This window comes from Oncorhynchus mykiss, chromosome 29, assembly GCF_057628025.1.
Source record: "Oncorhynchus mykiss isolate SJ-2025 chromosome 29, ASM5762802v1, whole genome shotgun sequence".
NCBI classification, from domain to species: domain Eukaryota; kingdom Metazoa; phylum Chordata; class Actinopteri; order Salmoniformes; family Salmonidae; genus Oncorhynchus; species Oncorhynchus mykiss.
Window position 1 is genome coordinate 7,670,284 of NC_143050.1, and position 22,121 is coordinate 7,692,404.

At 43.8% G+C, this 22,121-nt stretch overlaps 1 protein-coding gene across 1 annotated transcript in view; it reads left to right on the forward strand.

Annotated features, from left to right (window-relative positions):
- The window catches only part of dclk1a (doublecortin-like kinase 1a), a 192,430-nt gene that overhangs the window by 72,329 nt on the left and 97,980 nt on the right, over window positions 1-22,121 (forward strand). Inside the window, exon 5 of the mRNA XM_036967389.2 lies at window positions 13,862-13,975. Within this exon, the coding sequence (XP_036823284.2) occupies window positions 13,862-13,975 (114 nt within the window). The remainder of the gene's footprint in view (window positions 1-13,861; window positions 13,976-22,121) is intronic.

Consider the following 22,121-nt stretch of genomic DNA (forward strand, 5'->3'; position numbering starts at 1 on the left):
TCTCCTGATCTGAAATACTCCTGACCTGACATTCTCCTGATCTGACATTCTCCTGATTTGACATTCTCCTGATCTGACATTCTCCTGACCTGACATTCTCCTGATCTGACATTCTCCTGACCTGACCTGACATTCTCCTGACCTGATCTGACATTCTCCTGATCTGACATTCTCCTGATCTGACATTCTCCTGACCTGACATTCTCTTGACCTGAAATTCTCCTGACCAGACGTTCTCCTGACCTGACGTTCTCCTGACCTGAAATTCTCCTGACCTGACATTCTCCTGACCTGACATTCTCCTGATCTGACATTCTCCTGACCTGACATTCTCCTGACCTGACATTCTCTTGACCTGAAATAATCCTGACCTGACATTCTCCTTACCTGACATTCTCCTGACCTAACATTCTCCTGACCTGACATTCTCCTGATCTGACATTCTCCTGACCTGACATTCTCCTGACCTGACATTCTCCTGACCTGACATTCTCCTGATCTGACATTCTCCTGACCTTACATTCTCCTGACCTGACATTCTCCTGATCTGACATTCTCCTGACCTGACATTCTCCTGATCTGACATTCTACTGACCTGACATTCTCTTGATCTGACATTCTCCTGACCTGAAATCCTCCTGACCTGACATTCTCCTGATCTGACATTCTCCTGACCTGGCCTGACATTCTCCTGATCTGACATTCTCCTTACCTGACCTGACATTCTCCTGACTTGACTTGACATTCTCCTGATCTGACATTCCCCTGACCTGACATTCTCCTGACCTGACATTCTCCTGATCGGACATTCTCCTGACCTGACGTTCTCCTGACCTGATATTCTCCTGATCTGACAATCTCCTGATCTGACAATCTCCTGATCTGACATTCTCCTGACCCGACATTCTCCTGAACTGACATTCTCCTTTTGTGACATTCTCCTGACCTGACATTCTCCTGACCGACATTCTCCTGAACTGACATTCTCCTGATCTGACATTCTCCTGATCTGACATTCTCCTGATTTGACATTCTCCTGATCTGACATTCTCCTGACCTGACATTCTCCTGATCTGACATTCTCCTGACCTGACCTGACATTCTCCTGACCTGATCTGACATTCTCCTGATCTGACATTCTCCTGATCTGACATTCTCCTGACCTGACATTCTCTTGACCTGAAATTCTCCTGACCAGACGTTCTCCTGACCTGACGTTCTCCTGACCTGAAATTCTCCTGACCTGACATTCTCCTGACCTGACATTCTCCTGATCTGACATTCTCCTGACCTGACATTCTCCTGACCTGACATTCTCTTGACCTGAAATAATCCTGACCTGACATTCTCCTTACCTGACATTCTCCTGACCTAACATTCTCCTGACCTGACATTCTCCTGATCTGACATTCTCCTGACCTGACATTCTCCTGACCTGACATTCTCCTGACCTGACATTCTCCTGATCTGACATTCTCCTGACCTTACATTCTCCTGACCTGACATTCTCCTGATCTGACATTCTCCTGACCTGACATTCTCCTGATCTGACATTCTACTGACCTGACATTCTCTTGATCTGACATTCTCCTGACCTGAAATCCTCCTGACCTGACATTCTCCTGATCTGACATTCTCCTGACCTGGCCTGACATTCTCCTGATCTGACATTCTCCTTACCTGACCTGACATTCTCCTGACTTGACTTGACATTCTCCTGATCTGACATTCCCCTGACCTGACATTCTCCTGACCTGACATTCTCCTGATCGGACATTCTCCTGACCTGACGTTCTCCTGACCTGATATTCTCCTGATCTGACAATCTCCTGATCTGACAATCTCCTGATCTGACATTCTCCTGACCTGACATTCTCCTGAACTGACATTCTCCTTTTGTGACATTCTCCTGACCTGACATTCTCCTGACCGACATTCTCCTGAACTGACATTCTCCTGATCTGACATTCTCCTGATCTGACATTCTCCTGACTTTACTTGACATTCTCCTGATCTGACATTCCCCTGACCTGACATTCTCCTGATCTGACATTCCCCTGACCTGACATTCTCCTGACCTGACATTCTCCTGATCTGACATTCTCCTGACTTGACATTCTCCTGACCTGACATTCTGCTGACCTGACATTCTCCTGATGTGACATTCACCTGATCTGACATTCTCCTGACTTGACATTCTCCTGACCTGAAATTTTCCTGACCTGACATTCTCCTGATCTGACATTCTCCTGACCTGACATTCTCCTGACTTGACATTCTCCTGATCTGACATTCTCCTGACCTGACATTCTCCTGACCTGACATTCTCCTGATCTGACCTTCTCCTGAGCTGACATTCTCCTGATCTGACATTCTCCTGACCTGACCTGACATTCTCCTGACCTGACATTCTCGTGATCTGACATTCTCCTGACCTGACCTGACATTCTCCTGACCTGATCTGACATTCTCCTGATCTGACATTCTCCTGATCTGACATTATTTTGACCTGACATTCTCCTGATCTGACATTCTACTGACCTGACATTCTCGTGATCTGACATTCTCCTGACCTGAAATTCTCCTGGCCTGACATTCTCCTGATCTGACATTCTCCTGACCTGACCTGACATTCTCCTGATCTGACATTCTCCTGACCTGACTTGACATTCTCCTGATCTGACATTCTCCTGACCTGACATTCTCCTGATCTGACATTCTCCTGACCTGACCTGACATTCTCCTGATCTGACATTCTCCTGACCTGACCTGACATTCTCCTGACTTGACTTGACATTCTCCTGATCTGACATTCTCCTGACCTGACATTCTCCTGATATGACATTCCCCTGACCTGACATTCTCCTGTCCTGACATTCTCCTGATCGGACATTCTCCTGACCTGACATTCTCCTGACCTGACATTCTCCTGATCGGACAATCTCATGACCTGACATTCACCTGATCTGACATTCTCCTGACTTGACATTCTCCTGACCTGACATTCTGCTGACCTGACATTCTCCTGATGTGACATTCACCTGATCTGACATTCTCCTGACTTGACATTCTCCTGACCTGAAATTCTCCTGACCTGACATTCTCCTGATCTGACATTCTCCTGACCTGACATTCTCCTGACCTGACATTCTCCTGACCTGACATTCTCCTGATCTGACATTCTCCTGACCTGACATTCTCCTGACCTGACATTCTCCTGATCTGACATTCTCCTGACCTGACATTCTCCTGACCTGACATTCTCCTGATCTGACATTCTCCTGACCTGACATTCTCCTGACCTGACATTCTCCTGATCTGACATTCTCCTGACCTGACATTCTCCTGATCTGACATTCTACTGACCTGACATTCTCTTGATCTGACATTCTCCTGACCTGAAATCCTCCTGACCTGACATTCTCCTGATCTGACATTCTCCTGACCTGGCCTGACATTCTCCTGATCTGACATTCTCCTTACCTGACCTGACATTCTCCTGACTTGACTTGACATTCTCCTGATCTGACATTCTCCTGACCTGACATTCTCCTTACCTGACATTCTCCTGACCTAACATTCTCCTGACCTGACAATCTCCTGATCTGACATTCTCCTGACTTCACATTCTCCTGATCTGACATTCTCCTGATCTGACATTCTCCTGATCTGACATTCTCCTGACCTGACATTTTCCTGACCTGACATTCTCCTGACCTGACATTCTCCTGACCTGACATTCTCCTGACCTGACATTCTCCTGACCTGACATTCTCCTGATCTGACATTCACCTGACTTCACATCCTCCTGACCTGACATTCTCCTGATCTGACATTCTCCTGACTTCACATTCTCCTGACTTCACATTCTCCTGACTTCACATTCTCCTGATCTGACATTCTCCTGACCTGACATTCTCCTGATCTGACATTCTCCTGACTTCACATTCTCCTGACTTCACATTCTCCTGACTTCACATTCTCCTGACCTGACATTCTCATGACCTGACATTCTCCTGACCTGGCCTGACATTCTCCTGATCTGACATTCTCCTTACCTGACCTGACATTCTCCTGACTTGACTTGACATTCTCCTGATCTGACATTCCCCTGACCTGACATTCTCCTGACCTGACATTCTCCTGATCGGACATTCTCCTGACCTGACATTCTCCTGACCTGATATTCTCCTGATCTGACAATCTCCTGATCTGACAATCTCCTGATCTGACATTCTCCTGACCCGACATTCTCCTGAACTGACATTCTCCTTTTGTGACATTCTCCTGACCTGACATTCTCCTGACCGACATTCTCCTGACCGACATTCTCCTGAACTGACATTCTCCTGACCCGACATTCTCCTGAACTGACATTCTCCTTTTGTGACATTCTCCTGACCTGACATTCTCCTGACCGACATTCTCCTGACCGACATTCTCCTGAACTGACATTCTCCTGATCTGACATTCTCCTGATCTGATATTCACCTGACCTGACATTCTCCTGACCTGACATTCTCCTGACTTGAAATTCTCCTGACCTGACATTCTGCTGACCTGACATTCTCCTGATGTGACATTCACCTGATCTGACATTCTCCTGACTTGACATTCTCCTGACCTGAAATTTTCCTGACCTGACATTCTCCTGATCTGACATTCTCCTGACCTGACATTCTCCTGACCTGACATTCTCCTGATCTGACATTCTCCTGACCTGACATTCTCCTGACCTGACATTCTCCTGACCTGACATTCTCCTGATCTGACATTCTCCTGACCTGACCTGACATTCTCCTGACCTGATCTGACATTCTCCTTATCTGACAATCTCCAGATCTGACATTCTCCTGACTTCACATTCTCCTGACCTGACATTCTCCTGACCTGACATTCTCCTGATCTGACATTCTCCTCACCTGACATTCTCCTGACCTGACATTCTCCTGATCTGACATTCTCCTGATCTGACATTCTCCTGACCTGACATTCTCCTGACCTGACATTCTCCTGACCTGACATTCTCCTGACCTGACATTCTCCTGATCTCACATTCTCCTGACCTGACATTCTCCTGACCTGACATTCTCCTGATCTGACATTCTCCTGATCTGACATTCTCCTGATCTGACATTCTCCTGACTTCACATTCTCCTGACTTCACATTCTCCTGACTTCACATTCTCCTGACCTGACATTCTCATGACCTGACATTCTCCTGACCTGGCCTGACATTCTCCTGATCTGACATTCTCCTTACCTGACCTGACATTCTCCTGACTTGACTTGACATTCTCCTGATCTGACATTCCCCTGACCTGACATTCTCCTGACCTGACATTCTCCTGATCGGACATTCTCCTGACCTGACATTCTCCTGACCTGATATTCTCCTGATCTGACAATCTCCTGATCTGACAATCTCCTGATCTGACATTCTCCTGACCCGACATTCTCCTGAACTGACATTCTCCTTTTGTGACATTCTCCTGACCTGACATTCTCCTGACCGACATTCTCCTGAACTGACATTCTCCTGATCTGACATTCTCCTGATCTGACATTCTCCTGACTTTACTTGACATTCTCCTGATCTGACATTCCCCTGACCTGACATTCTCCTCACCTGACATTCTCCTGACTTGACATTCTCCTGACCTGACATTCTGCTGACCTGACATTCTCCTGATGTGACATTCACCTGATCTGACATTCTCCTGACTTGAAATTCTCCTGACCTGAAATTTTCCTGACCTGACATTCTCCAGATCTGACATTCTCCTGACCTGACATTCTCCTGACCTGACATTCCCCTGATCTGACATTCTCCTGACCTGACATTCTCCTGACCTGACATTCTCCTGACCTGACATTCTCCTGATCTGACATTCTCCTGACCTGACCTGACATTCTCCTGATCTGATCTGACATTCTCCTTATCTGACAATCTCCTGATCTGACATTCTCCTGACTTCACATTCTCCTGACCTGACATTCTCCTGACCTGACATTCTCCTGATCTGACATTCTCCTCACCTGACATTCTCCTGACCTGACATTCTCCTGATCTGACATTCTCCTGATCTGACATTCTCCTGACCTGACATTCTCCTGACCTGACATTCTCCTGACCTGACATTCTCCTGACTTGACATTCTCCTGATCTCACATTCTCCTGACCTGAAATTCTCCTGACCTGACATTCTCCTGATCTGACATTCTCCTGATCTGACATTCTCCTGATCTTACATTCTCCTGACCTTACATTCTCCTGATCAGACATTCTCCGGATCTGACATTCTCCTGACCTGACATTCTCCTGACCTGAAATTCTCCTGACCTGACATTCTCCTGACCTGACATTCTCCTGACCTGACATTCTCCTGATCTGACATTCTCCTGACTTCACATTCTCCTGACCTGACATTCTCCTGATCTGACATTCTCCTGACTTCACATTCTCCTGACTTCACATTCTCCTGACTTCACATTCTCCTGATCTGACATTCTCCTGACCTGACATTCTCCTGATCTGACATTCTCCTGACTTCACATTCTCCTGACTTCACTTTCTCCTGACCTGACATTCTCCTGACCTGACATTCTCCTGATCTGACATTCTCCTGACCTGACATTCTCCTGACCTGACATTCTCCTGACCTGACATTCTCCTGATCTGACATTCTCCTGACCTGACCTGACATTCTCCTGACCTGATCTGACATTCTCCTTATCTGACAATCTCCTGATCTGACATTCTCCTGACTTCACATTCTCCTGACCTGACATTCTCCTGACCTGACATTCTCCTGATCTGACATTCTCCTGACCTGACATTCTCCTGACCTGACATTCTCCTGACCTGACATTCTCCTGATCTGACATTCTCCTGATCTGACATTCTCCTGACCTGACATTCTCCTGATCTGACATTCTCCTGACCTGACAATCTCCTGACCTGACATTCTCCTGATCTGACATTCTCCTGATCTGACATTCTCCTGACCTGACATTCTCCTGACCTGACATTCTCCTGATCTGACATTCTCCTGATCTGACATTCTCCTGACCTTACATTCTCCTGATCTGACATTCTCCTGATCAGACATTCTCCTGACCTGACATTCTCCTGACCTGACATTCTCCTGACCTGACATTCTCCTGACCTGACATTCTCCTGACCTGACATTCTCCTGATCTGACATTCTCCTGATCTGACATTCTCCTGACCTGACATTCTCCTGACCTGACATTCTCCTGACCTGACATTCTCCTGATCTGACATTCTCCTGATCTGACATTCTCCTGACCTGACATTCTCCTGATCTGACATTCTCCTGACCTGACATTCTCCTGACCTGACATTCTCCTGATCTGACATTCTCCTGATCTGACATTCTCCTGACCTTACATTATCCTGATCTGACATTCTCCTGATCTGACATTCTCCTGACCTGACATTCTCCTGACCTGACATTCTCCTGACCTGACATTCTCCTGACCTGACATTCTCCTGACCTGACATTCTCCTGACCTGACATTCTCCTGATCTGACATTCTCCTGACTTCACATTCTCCTGACCTGACATTCTCCTGATCTGACATTCTCCTGACTTCACATTCTCCTGACTTCACATTCTCCTGACTTGACATTCTCCTGACCTGACATTCTCCTGATCTGACATTCTCCTGACTTCACATTCTCCTGACTTCACATTCTCCTGATCTGACATTGTCTTGATTCTTTTACTAAATATTTTATTTCTCTCCTTCTCTCCCCTCATCCATTTTCAAAATGACCACCACATTGCTGTGTTACACAACATCAATATCCCTCCCTCCCTCCCTCCCTCCCTCCCTCCCTCCCTCCCTCCCTCCCTCCCTCCCTCCCTCCCTCCCTCCCTCCCTCCCTCCCTCCCTCCCTCCCTCCCTCCCCCTGTGAACAACAGACTGTGGTGTGTTCCATTAACTACCCTTAGGCCCTTCTTACACTCTCCCTGAGTGCCCCACTAAACATTGTCCAGCATGCAACGAACCACACAAAGAGAGTTCCCTTGCACCAGGCTGAACATTGGCCTCCGATCTGTGTCTACACATCTCTTTATATCTTAATCCCCCTCTCTCTTCTTCTCATTTTCTCCCACCCACCTGCTTTCTTTCCATCTTCCTACCTTCTCTGTCTGTCTGTCTGTCTGTCTGTCTGTCTGTCTGTCTGTCTGAATTCAATTTCAATTCAGGCGGCTTTATTGGCATGGGAAACATAGCCAAAGCAAGTGAAGTAGATGATAAACAATAAACATTGTACAGTAAAACATTACACTCACAAAAGTTTGAAAATAATAAAGACATTTCAAATGTCACATAATGTCTATATCCAGTGTTGTAACAATGTGCAAATAGTTAAGTAAAAAATGGAAAATAAATTAACATAAATATGGGTTGTATTTACAATGGTGTTTGTTCTTCACTGGTTGCCCTTTTCTGGTGGCAACAGGTCACAAATCTTGCTGCTGTGATGCACACTGTGGAATTTCACCCAGTAGATATGGGATATTATCAAGATTGGATTTGTTTTTCGAATTCTTTGTGGGTCATCTGAGGTAAATATGTGTCTCTAATATGGTCATACATTTGGCAAGAGGTTAGGAAGTGCAGCTCAGTTTTCACCTTATTTTGTTGGCAGTGAGCACATAGCCTGTCTTTCTGCTACCTAGTCTGTACATAGTCAAAGATTTACTTCATTTTGGGCCAGTCACAGAGGTCAGGTATTCTGCCACTGTGTACTCTCTGCTAGGGCCAAATAGCATTCTCGTTTTGTTAATTCTTTCCAATGTGTCAAGTAATTATCTTTTTGTTTTCTCATGATATGTTTGGGTCTCATTTTGTTGCTGTCCTGGGGCTCTATGGATTCTGTTTGTGTCTGTGGGGTCTCTATCTCTGTCTCTCCCTCTGTCTCCCTCTCTGTCGTTCTGTCTCTCTCTCTCTCTCTCTCTGTCTCTCTCCCTGTCTGTCTCTATCTCTGTCTCTCTGTCGTTCTGTCTCTCTCTCTCTCTGTCTCTGTCGCTGTCTGTCTCTCTCTCTGTGTCTCTGTCTCTCTCTCTCTTTTTCAGATGGGAGTTCTAATGTGACACTAACTGACATCCCTCTTGATCCATCTCGTAGCCTGACGGCCTCTCCTCTCCTCTCCTCTCCTCTCCTCTCCTCTCCTCTCCTCTCCTCTCCTCTCCTCTCCTCTCCTCTCCTCTCCTCTCCTCTCCTCTCCTCCCTGTGTGTGTCATTGTTATGTTGTTCAGTGTGTAACACCCTCTGTGCTTTTCAAATGTCCAGACCCCTCGTCCTATAATACACAATTATTTTAAGTAGTACACTGTTTATGTGTGTGTGTGCTATTTGAAAAGTACAGTGCACCATCTTGCTCAGATCTCTTGTTTTTGTATTTCAGTTTAATGTTTCAATTCAGTGCCTGTAGATTGGATTGAATATCTTCCTCCGCTCTCCTCTGTGTCCAACTGTAGAACAGAACATTCTGCCAACCCCTCATCTCTCTCTCTCTCTCACACACACACACACACACACACACACACACACACACACACACACACACACACACTCGTCCCACCAGTCTCTCGCGTACACACCTCCCTCCAATCTTCACAGCATTGCTTTTTTCCCTCCCTGTTTCCTCTCAGTTTCTAAGGGAGGAGAGACAGACTAGAGAGATGGACCGGACGTGAGATAGAAAGGGGGGGTAAATGAAGTGGAAGACAGAATGAAATACAGAAACAGATGACAGAGATGGACAGATAGAGAGAGAGAGAAGGAGGATTGGTATTAAGTCTAAGTTAATCAGAATGATTTTTCTCCTCCTACGGATCAGTCAGAGCCACTTGAAGTCCTAGTTTCTTTTAAACAAATGTAGTCTGGCTTAACAAAGGGGCGACTGGAACAGACTGGAACCGACGAAGTCTGCCCAAGGCCAGTCTCTCAGAGCCAAGATGGCATCGACGGCGCAGAAGAACTGAGTCAAACTGGGCGACTGGTTACGGGCTGAGACTTTGGAATGTGTATCTTATTTGAGTGACTGGGCGACTCTTTGAGCTGTAATGGAGTGTCAGATGGTTGAAGTCGAAGCCATACTGCCCTCCATTTTGGGGAGACTGGTGCCTGGTGGCTGATGATGCCGGCGACTCTCTGCAAAGGTCTATGGACTCAATTCAGTCAAACCCCTTAATGCTGTGTTTAAATTAGATAATAAAATCTAGCATTTACAGCTGCTATCTTCTAGGTTAAAATACTGCTTGTGGTTTGTGCTACTCACGCTCGCACGCACGCACACACACACACACACACACACACACACACACACACACACACACACACACACACAGCTTACCACCTCTCACCATCTCCCTAATTCAGCACCTTCTCTCTGACATGCTGTCATCACTTTGACACACTCTAATGTCATAATTTTAGGGGTCGAGACTCACCCCGACCTCACGCACATACTCTAGGAATAATTCAAAATGTGTTTCATGAACTTGTGAAGGAAAAGTCTCCCTCCTTATCCTACAGCAGTGGTTCACAAACTGTTGGGTGCTGTTGTGTTGTAGGTTTTCCTCATCATGTCACGGTCGTGTCTATACTATCATTAAATGAAGACTTTTAGTTTTTTTATCAAAGATTCTCTGTAATTAGTATTACGCGATTAAACTGATTAATCAGGTAACTGAGAGTTATTTACATCTTGTCAGAAATGTACAGATCAACTAGCCCATGTCGGCTAATGTTTTGTAGCTAGATTTTTTTAGCCCATAGAGTTTGTTGTAATGTTTGAAACACTCATATATCACATGAATGCACAGTAGACATGGCAAAATCATTAGAATTGCAAGAAAATTTGCTTTAAAACTGAAAAATTATTATTTGCAACACATGATACAATGTGTAGAATGGCAGGAAATAAGCGTTAAACCTGCAAACCTCCAAACTTCACCAACAAGAGGGCTGTGAACAGTTTGTGTCGTGAATGCTGTAAGGGGAACCTTCGTGAAAAAGTTTGGGAACCGCTGGCTAGACTTTAGAGAGACAGACCAGGGACCAGAGAGTTGTTAGAGAGAGAGACAGACCAGGAACCAGATAAATCAATCAATCAAATGTATTTATAAAGCTCTTCTTACATCAGCTGATGTCACAAAGTGCTGTACAGAAACCCAGCCTAAAACCCAAAACAGCAAGCAATGCAGGTGTAGAAGTACGGTGACTAGGAAAAACTCCCTAGAAAGGCCAGAACCTAGGAAGACACCTAGAGAGGAACCAGGCTATGAGGGGTGGCCAGTCCTCTTCTGGCTGTGCCGGGTGGAGATTATAATAGGACATGGCCAAGATGTTCAAATTTTCATAGCTAACCAGCATGGTCAGATAATAATAATCACAATGGTTGTCGAGGGTGCAAGTCAGCACCTCAGGAGTAAATGTCAGTTGGCTTTTCATAGCTGATCATTCAGAGTATCTCTACCGCTCCTGCTGTCTCTAGAGAGTTGAAAACAGCAGGTCTGGGACAAGTAGCACGTCCGGTGAACAGGTCAGGGTTCCATAGCTGCAGGCAGAACAGTTGAAACTGGAGCTGCAGCACGGCCAGGTGGACTGGACTGCAAGGAGTCATCAGGCCAGGTAGTCCTGAGTCATGGTCCTTGGGCTCAGGTCCTCTGAGAGAGAGATAGAAAGAGAGAAAGAGAGAGACATTTGGAGAGAGCATACTTAAATTCACACAGGACACCCGATAAGACAGGAGAAATACTCCAGATATAACAGACTGACCCTAGCCCCCGACACATAAACTACTGACAGGAGTAGTCGGGAGACACTGTGGCCCTATCCGACAATACCCCCGGACAGGCCGAAACAGGCAGGATATAACCCCACCCACTTTGCCAAAGCACAGCCCCCACACCATTAGAGGGATATCTTCAACCACCAACTTACCATCCTGAGACAAGGCTGAGTATAGTCCACAAAGATCTCCGCCACGGCACAACCCATGGGGGGGCGCCAACCCAGACAGGAAGATCACGTCAGTGACTCAACCCACTCAAGTGACGCATCCCTCCTAGGGACGACATGGCAGAGCACCAGCAAGCCAGTGACTCAGCCCCTGTAATAGGGTTAGAGGCAGAGAATCCCAGTGGAGAGAGGGGAACCGGCCAGGCAGAGATAGCAATGTGCGTCGCTCCAGTGTCTTTCTGTTCACCTTCACACTCCTGGGCCAGACTACACTCAATCAAAGGTACTACTGAAAAGATGAGTCTTCAATAAAGACTTAAAAGTTGAGACCGAGTCTGCGTCTCTCACATGGGTAGGCAGACCATTCCACAAAAATGGAGCTCTATAGGAGAAAGCCCTGCCTCCAGCTGTTTGCTTAGAAATTGTAGGGACAATTAGGAGGCCTGCGTCTTTTGACCGTAGTGTACGTGTAGGTATGTACGGCAGGACTAAATAACAAATAACAAGTGAGTTGTTGGAGAGACAGACCAGGGACCAGAGAGTTGTTAGAGACAGACCAGGGACCAGAGAGTTGTTAGAGAGACAGACCAGGGACCAGAGAGTTGTTAGAGGCAGACCAGGGACCAGAGAATTGTTAGAGAGACAGACCAGGGACCAGAGAGTTGTTAGAGACAGACCAGGGACCAGAGAGTTGTTAGAGACAGACCAGGGACCAGAGAGTTGTTAGAGACAGACCAGGGACCAGAGAGTTGTTAGAGAGACAGACCAGGGACCAGAGAGTTGTTAGAGGCAGACCAGGGACCAGAGAGTTGTTAGAGGCAGACCAGGGACCAGAGATTTGTTAGAGGCAGACCAGGGACCAGAGATTTGTTAGAGGCAGACCGGGGACCAGAGAGTTGTTAGAGACAGACCAGGGACCAGAGAGTTGTTAGAGAGACAGACCAGGGACCAGAGAGTTGTTAGAGAGACAGACCAGGGACCAGAGAGTTGTTAGAGAGACAGACCAGGGACCAGAGAGTTGTTAGAGAGACAGACCAGGGACCAGAGAGTTGTTAGAGACAGACCAGGGACCAGAGAGTTGTTAGAGAGACAGACCAGGGACCAGAGAGTTGTTAGAGAGACAGACCAGGGACCAGGGAGTTGTTAGAGACAGACCAGGGACCAGAGAGTTGTTAGAGAGACAGACCAGGGACCAGAGAGTTGTTAGAGAGACAGACCAGGGAACAGAGAGTTGTTAGAGACAGACCAGGGACCAGAGAGTTGTTAGAGAGACAGACCAGGGACCAGAGAGTTGTTATAGAGACAGACCAGGGACCAGAGAGTTGTTATAGAGACAGACCAGGGACCAGAGAGTTGTTAGAGAGACAGGCCAGGGAACAGAGAGTTGTTAGAGACAGACCAGGGACCAGAGAGTTGTTAGAGAGACAGACCAGGGACCAGAGAGTTGTTAGAGAGACAGACCAGGGACCAGAGAGTTGTTATAGAGACAGACCAGGGACCAGAGAGTTGTTAGAGAAACAGACCAGGGAACAGAGAGTTGTTAGAGACAGACCAGTGACCAGAGAGTTGTTAGAGAGACAGACCAGAGACCAGAGAGTTGTTATAGAGACAGACCAGGGACCAGAGAGTTGTTAGAGACAGACCAGGGACCAGAGAGTTGTTAAAGAGACAGACCAGGGACCAGAGAGTTGTTCTAATCCCAGGTCTGGTGGGGGAATCACATATTAGATGATGAACTGTGTTCGCTAGCAGTTGGAGGGATGCCACCTACTGCCGTTGTGCCATTGAGCAAGGCTCCTAAGCATAACTAAAACAGTGTCTTAATCATTCAAAAAAAAATCTTCTGTTGTTTCAGAGTGTCGTGTGATGAAGTCAATGGCCTATGGTAAAATGTCCGCTCCTCTGACCAACCGTGGTTCTCCTCGCTCAGTGGGCCTGTCCAAACGCAGAATGTCCCCCGCAGGCTCCGGTAAGACTGCAACACAGAAACACACACACACACACACACACACACACACACACACACGTGTTTCTTTATTGTTGTTGTTTATGCTGTAAACACTTCTGTCAAACGACAGGGCAAGAGACTTAGTCCTGTCGGATTCTTTCTGTCCAACTGAACCGAGATGAACCTTAACATGTTCTGAAATCTGGGGCCACGCGCTTTAGGCTAGATAGTGTGTGTTAGTGTTAGTGTGGATGAGTGAGATTGTTTTTGAATGTGTTTATTTAAACAATGTGTTTGTGTATGAATGTGTTTGTTTATGAATTTGTTTGTTTATCAATGTGTTTGTTTATGAATGTGTGTTTGAGTATTTGTGTGTTTATGTGTGCCTGGATCCTGTAGATGTGTGTATGCCTGTAGGTGTGTTTATGCCTGTAGGTGTGTGTATGCCTGTAGGTGTGTGCTTGTCACTATGAGGATTTCTCACAAGGACAAATACACACTTACATTTTTGCCAGTCCCCACAAGGAAAAAGGCTTTTTTAGGCTTAATTAAGGGTTAGGTTTAGGGTTAGGGTTGCAATTAGGGTTAGGTTTAAGGTTAGGTTTAGGTTTAAGTTTAGGTTTGGGATTAAGGTGAGGATTAAGGTTAGGTTAAGGGTTAAATTTAGGGGTTAGGGAATTGTTTGGTCCCCACAAGGATAGTAAAATGTGTGTGTGTGTGTGTGTGTGTGTGTGTGTGTGTGTGTGTGTGTGTGTGTGTGTGTGTGTGTGTGTGTGTGTGTGTGTGTGGGTGGGGTGGGGGGGGGGATTATACATGTTCTGCACTCATGAAAAAGTATTGTTGAATTACTGCACCAATCCGACTGGTTTTTGTAATGGATTGCTATTGAGATGTGTAGTAAACCTGTAGTGATTTATGTAGTATTTTGTCATGAGTGATAAATTGGCATGTTTCATTACTGGTTAACATGACATATTTCCTACTCAAATCAGTACATCATTCTCCCTTATTGACAACTGTGTTTTTTAAAAACTTTATTTAACTAGGCAAGTCAGTTAAGAACAAATTCTTATTTACAATGACGGCCTACCCCGGCCAAACCCGAACGACGCTTAGCCAGTTGGGTGGCACCCTATAGGACTCCCAATCACAGCCGGTTGTGATACAGCCTGGAATCAAACCAGGGTGTCTGTAGTGATGCCTCTAGTGCTGAGATGCAGTGCCTTTGACCGCTGCGCCACTCGGGAGGCCAACTACTGAGCTTTTGGGTATCTACTACTTAAAATCGACACATACCTACAATTCCTACATGTTCACTATTGAATTACTAGTTGTGTTGAGCGATTAGTGCTTTTTGACTTCGGTTCGGTTTCAGTTCGATTATAAAAAAATTGAATCACTGTTTTACTTTTCGGTTTCAATTATTTGGGTTTGAATGCTGAAACACAAAAATAAAACAAATAATAAAAGTCCCATGATAGTAGTGACTGTAATAAAAGTCCCCATGATGGTAGTGACTGTAATAAAAGTCCCCGTGATGGTAGTGACTGTAATAAAAGTCCCCATGATGGTAGTGACTGTAATAAAAGTCCCCGTGATGGTAGTGACTGAAATAAAAGTCCCCGTGATGGTAGTGACTGTAATAAAAGTCCCGTGATGGTAGTGACTGTAATAAAAGTCCCCATGATGGTAGTGACTGAAATAAAAGTCCCATGATGGTAGTGACTGTAATAAAAGTCCCATGATGGTAGTGACTGTAATAAAAGTCCCATGATAGTAGTGACTGTAATAAAAGTCCCCATGATGGTAGTGACTGTAATAAAAGTCCCATGATGGTAGTGACTGTAATAAAAGTCCCATGATGGCAGTGACTGTAATAAAAGTCCCATGATAGTAGTGACTGTAATAAAAGTCCCCATGATGGTAGTGACTGTAATAAAAGTCCCGTAATGGTAGTGACTGTAATAAAAGTCCCCATGATGGTAGTGACATGATGGTAGTGACATGATGGTAGTGACTGTAATAAAAGTCCCATGACTTAATAAAAGTCCCATGACTGTAATAAAAGTCCCGTGATGGTAGTGACTGTAATAAAAGTCCCATGATGGTAGTGACTGTAATAAAAGTCCCCATGATGGTAGTGACTGTAATAAAAGTCCCATGATGGTAGTGACTGTAATAAAAGTCCCATGATGGTAGTGACTGTAATAAAAGTCCCATGATGGTAGTGACTGTAATAAAAGTCCCATGATGGTAGTGACTGTAATAAAAGTCCCCATGATGGTAGTGTCTGTAATAAAAGTCCCCATGATGGTAGTGACTGTAATAAAGGTCCCATGATGGTAGTGTCTGTAATAAAAGTCCCCATGATGGTAGTGACTGTAATAAAAGTCCCATGATGGTAGTGACTGTAATAAAAGTCCCGTGATGGTAGTGACTGTAATAAAAGTCCCATGATGGCAGTGACTGTAATAAAAGTCCCATGATAGTAGTGACTGTAATAAAAGTCCCCATGATGGTAGTGACTGTAATAAAAGTCCCATGATGGTAGTGACTGTAATAAAAGTCCCATGATGGTAGTGACTGTAATAAAAGTCCCCATGATGGTAGTGACTGAAATAAAAGTCCCCATGATGGTAGTGACTGTAATAAAAGTCCCGTGATGGTAGTGACTGTAATAAAAGTCCCCATGATGGTAGTGACTGTAATAAAAGTCCCCATGATGGTAGTGACTGTAATAAAAGTCCCATGATGGTAGTGACTGTAATAAAAGTCCCATGATGGCAGTGACTGTAATAAAAGTCCCATGATAGTAGTGACTGTAATAAAAGTCCCAATGATGGTAGTGACTGTAATAAAAGTCCCCATGATGGTAGTGACTGTAATAAAAGTCCCATGATGGTAGTGACTGTAATAAAAGTCCCCATGATGGTAGTGACTGAAATAAAAGTCCCCATGATGGTAGTGACTGTAATAAAAGTCCCGTGATGGTAGTGACTGTAATAAAAGTCCCCATGATGGTAGTGACTGTAATAAAAGTCCCCATGATGGTAGTGACTGTAATAAAAGTCCCATGATGGTAGTGACTGTAATAAAAGTCCCATGATGGTAGTGACTGTAATAAAAGTCCCATGATGGCAGTGACTGTAATAAAAGTCCCATGATAGTAGTGACTGTAATAAAAGTCCCCATGATGGTAGTGACTGTAATAAAAGTCCCATGATGGTAGTGACTGTAATAAAAGTCCCATGATGGCAGTGACTGTAATAAAAGTCCCATGATAGTAGTGACTGTAATAAAAGTCCCCATGATGGTAGTGACTGTAATAAAAGTCCCGTAATGGTAGTGACTGTAATAAAAGTCCCCATGATGGTAGTGACATGATGGTAGTGACATGATGGTAGTGACTGTAATAAAAGTCCCATGACTTAATAAAAGTCCCATGACTGTAATAAAAATCCCCATGATGGTAGTGACTGTAATAAAAGTCCCATGATGGTAGTGACTGCAATAAAAGTCCCATGATAGTAGTGACTGTAATAAAAGTCCCATGATAGTAGTGACTGTAATAAAAGTCCCCATGATGGTAGTGCCTGTAATAAAAGTCCCATGATGGTAGTGACTGTAATAAAAGTCCCCATGATGGTAGTGACTGTAATAAAAGTCCCATGATGGTAGTGACTGTAATAAAAGTCCCATGATGGTAGTGACTGTAATAAAAGTCCCATGATGGTAGTGACTGTAATAAAAGTCCCCATGATGGTAGTGTCTGTAATAAAAGTACCCATGATGGTAGTGTCTGTAATAAAAGTCCCCATGATGGTAGTGACTGTAATAAAGGTCCCATGATGGTAGTGTCTGTAATAAAAGTCCCCATGATGGTAGTGACTGTAATAAAAGTCCCATGATGGTAGTGACTGTAATAAAAGTCCCGTGATGGTAGTGACTGTAATAAAAGTCCCATGATGGCAGTGACTGTAATAAAAGTCCCATGATAGTAGTGACTGTAATAAAAGTCCCCATGATGGTAGTGACTGTAATAAAAGTCCCATGATGGTAGTGACTGTAATAAAAGTCCCATGATGGTAGTGACTGTAATAAAAGTCCCCATGATGGTAGTGACTGAAATAAAAGTCCCCATGATGGTAGTGACTTTAATAAAAGTCCCGTGATGGTAGTGACTGTAATAAAAGTCCCCATGATGGTAGTGACTGTAATAAAAGTCCCCATGATGGTAGTGACTGTAATAAAAGTCCCATGATGGTAGTGACTGTAATAAAAGTCCCGTGATGGTAGTGACTGTAATAAAAGTCCCATGATGGCAGTGACTGTAATAAAAGTCCCGTGATAGTAGTGACTGTAATAAAAGTCCCCATGATGGTAGTGACTGTAATAAAAGTCCCATGATGGTAGTGACTGTAATAAAAGTCCCATGATGGCAGTGACTGTAATAAAAGTCCCATGATAGTAGTGACTGTAATAAAAGTCCCCATGATGGTAGTGACTGTAATAAAAGTCCCGTAATGGTAGTGACTGTAATAAAAGTCCCCATGATGGTAGTGACATGATGGTAGTGACATGATGGTAGTGACTGTAATAAAAGTCCCATGACTTAATAAAAGTCCCATGACTGTAATAAAAATCCCCATGATGGTAGTGACTGTAATAAAAGTCCCATGATGGTAGTGACTGTAATAAAAGTCCCATGATAGTAGTGACTGTAATAAAAGTCCCATGATAGTAGTGACTGTAATAAAAGTCCCCATGATGGTAGTGACTGTAATAAAAGTCCCATGATGGTAGTGACTGTAATAAAAGTCCCCATGATGGTAGTGACTGTAATAAAAGTCCCATGATGGTAGTGACTGTAATAAAAGTCCCATGATGGTAGTGACTGTAATAAAAGTCCCATGATGGTAGTGACTGTAATAAAAGTCCCCATGATGGTAGTGTCTGTAATAAAAGTACCCATGATGGTAGTGACTGTAATAAAAGTCCCATGATGGTAGTGACTGTAATAAAAGTCCCCATGATGGTAGTGACTGTAATAAAAGTCCCCATGATGGTAGTGACTGTAATAAAAGTCCCATGATGGTAGTGACTGTAATAAAAGTCCCCATGATGGTAGTGACTGAAATAAAAGTCCCCATGATGGTAGTGACTGTAATAAAAGTCCCGTGATGGTAGTGACTGTAATAAAAGTCCCATGATGGTAGTGACTGTAATAAAAGTCCCGTGATGGTAGTGACTGTAATAAAAGTCCCATGATGGCAGTGACTGTAATAAAAGTCCCATGATAGTAGTGACTGTAATAAAAGTCCCCATGATGGTAGTGACTGTAATAAAAGTCCCATGATGGTAGTGACTGTAATAAAAGTCCCATGATGGTAGTGACTGTAATAAAAGTCCCCATGATGGTAGTGACTGAAATAAAAGTCCCCATGATGGTAGTGACTTTAATAAAAGTCCCGTGATGGTAGTGACTGTAATAAAAGTCCCCATGATGGTAGTGACTGTAATAAAAGTCCCCATGATGGTAGTGACTGTAATAAAAGTCCCATGATGGTAGTGACTGTAATAAAAGTCCCGTGATGGTAGTGACTGTAATAAAAGTCCCATGATGGCAGTGACTGTAATAAAAGTCCCGTGATAGTAGTGACTGTAATAAAAGTCCCCATGATGGTAGTGACTGTAATAAAAGTCCCATGATGGTAGTGACTGTAATAAAAGTCCCATGATGGCAGTGACTGTAATAAAAGTCCCATGATAGTAGTGACTGTAATAAAAGTCCCCATGATGGTAGTGACTGTAATAAAAGTCCCGTAATGGTAGTGACTGTAATAAAAGTCCCCATGATGGTAGTGACATGATGGTAGTGACATGATGGTAGTGACTGTAATAAAAGTCCCATGACTTAATAAAAGTCCCATGACTGTAATAAAAATCCCCATGATGGTAGTGACTGTAATAAAAGTCCCATGATGGTAGTGACTGTAATAAAAGTCCCATGATAGTAGTGACTGTAATAAAAGTCCCATGATAGTAGTGACTGTAATAAAAGTCCCCATGATGGTAGTGACTGTAATAAAAGTCCCATGATGGTAGTGACTGTAATAAAAGTCCCCATGATGGTAGTGACTGTAATAAAAGTCCCATGATGGTAGTGACTGTAATAAAAGTCCCATGATGGTAGTGACTGTAATAAAAGTCCCATGATGGTAGTGACTGTAATAAAAGTCCCCATGATGGTAGTGTCTGTAATAAAAGTACCCATGATGGTAGTGACTGTAATAAAAGTCCCATGATGGTAGTGACTGTAATAAAAGTCCCCATGATGGTAGTGACTGTAATAAAAGTCCCCATGATGGTAGTGACTGTAATAAAAGTCCCATGATGGTAGTGACTGTAATAAAAGTCCCCATGATGGTAGTGACTGAAATAAAAGTCCCCATGATGGTAGTGACTGTAATAAAAGTCCCGTGATGGTAGTGACTGTAATAAAAGTCCCATGATGGTAGTGACTGTAATAAAAGTCCCGTGATGGTAGTGACTGTAATAAAAGTCCCATGATGGCAGTGACTGTAATAAAAGTCCCGTGATAGTAGTGACTGTAATAAAAGTCCCCATGATGGTAGTGACTGTAATAAAAGTCCCATGATGGTAGTGACTGTAATAAAAGTCCCATGATGGCAGTGACTGTAATAAAAGTCCCATGATAGTAGTGACTGTAATAAAAGTCCCCATGATGGTAGTGACTGTAATAAAAGTCCCGTAATGGTAGTGACTGTAATAAAAGTCCCCATGATGGTAGTGACATGATGGTAGTGACATGATGGTAGTGACTGTAATAAAAGTCCCATGACTTAATAAAAGTCCCATGACTGTAATAAAAATCCCCATGATGGTAGTGACTGTAATAAAAGTCCCATGATGGTAGTGACTGTAATAAAAGTCCCATGATAGTAGTGACTGTAATAAAAGTCCCATGATAGTAGTGACTGTAATAAAAGTCCCCATGATGGTAGTGACTGTAATAAAAGTCCCATGATGGTAGTGACTGTAATAAAAGTCCCCATGATGGTAGTGACTGTAATAAAAGTCCCATGATGGTAGTGACTGTAATAAAAGTCCCATGATGGTAGTGACTGTAATAAAAGTCCCATGATGGTAGTGACTGTAATAAAAGTCCCCATGATGGTAGTGTCTGTAATAAAAGTACCCATGATGGTAGTGACTGTAATAAAAGTCCCATGATGGTAGTGACTGTAATAAAAGTCCCCATGATGGTAGTGACTGTAATAAAAGTCCCCATGATGGTAGTGACTGTAATAAAAGTCCCATGATGGTAGTGACTGTAATAAAAGTCCCCATGATGGTAGTGACTGAAATAAAAGTCCCCATGATGGTAGTGACTGTAATAAAAGTCCCGTGATGGTAGTGACTGTAATAAAAGTCCCCATGATGGTAGTGACTGTAATAAAAGTCCCCATGATGGTAGTGACTGTAATAAAAGTCCCATGATGGTAGTGACTGTAATAAAAGTCCCGTGATGGTAGTGACTGTAATAAAAGTCCCATGATGGCAGTGACTGTAATAAAAGTCCCATGATAGTAGTGACTGTAATAAAAGTCCCCATGATGGTAGTGACTGTAATAAAAGTCCCATGATGGTAGTGACTGTAATAAAAGTCCCATGATGGCAGTGACTGTAATAAAAGTCCCCATGATGGTAGTGACTGTAATAAAAGTCCCGTAATGGTAGTGACTGTAATAAAAGTCCCCATGATGGTAGTGACATGATGGTAGTGACATGATGGTATTGACTGTAATAAAAGTCCCACGACTTAATAAAAGTCCCATGACTGTAATAAAAATCCCCATGATGGTAGTGACTGTAATAAAAGTCCCATGATGGTAGTGACTGTAATAAAAGTCCCATGATAGTAGTGACTGTAATAAAAGTCCCATGATAGTAGTGACTGTAATAAAAGTCCCCATGATGGTAGTGACTGTAATAAAAGTCCCATGATGGTAGTGACTGTAATAAAAGTCCCCATGATGGTAGTGACTGTAATAAAAGTCCCATGATGGTAGTGACTGTAATAAAAGTCCCATGATGGTAGTGACTGTAATAAAAGTCCCATGATGGTAGTGACTGTAATAAAAGT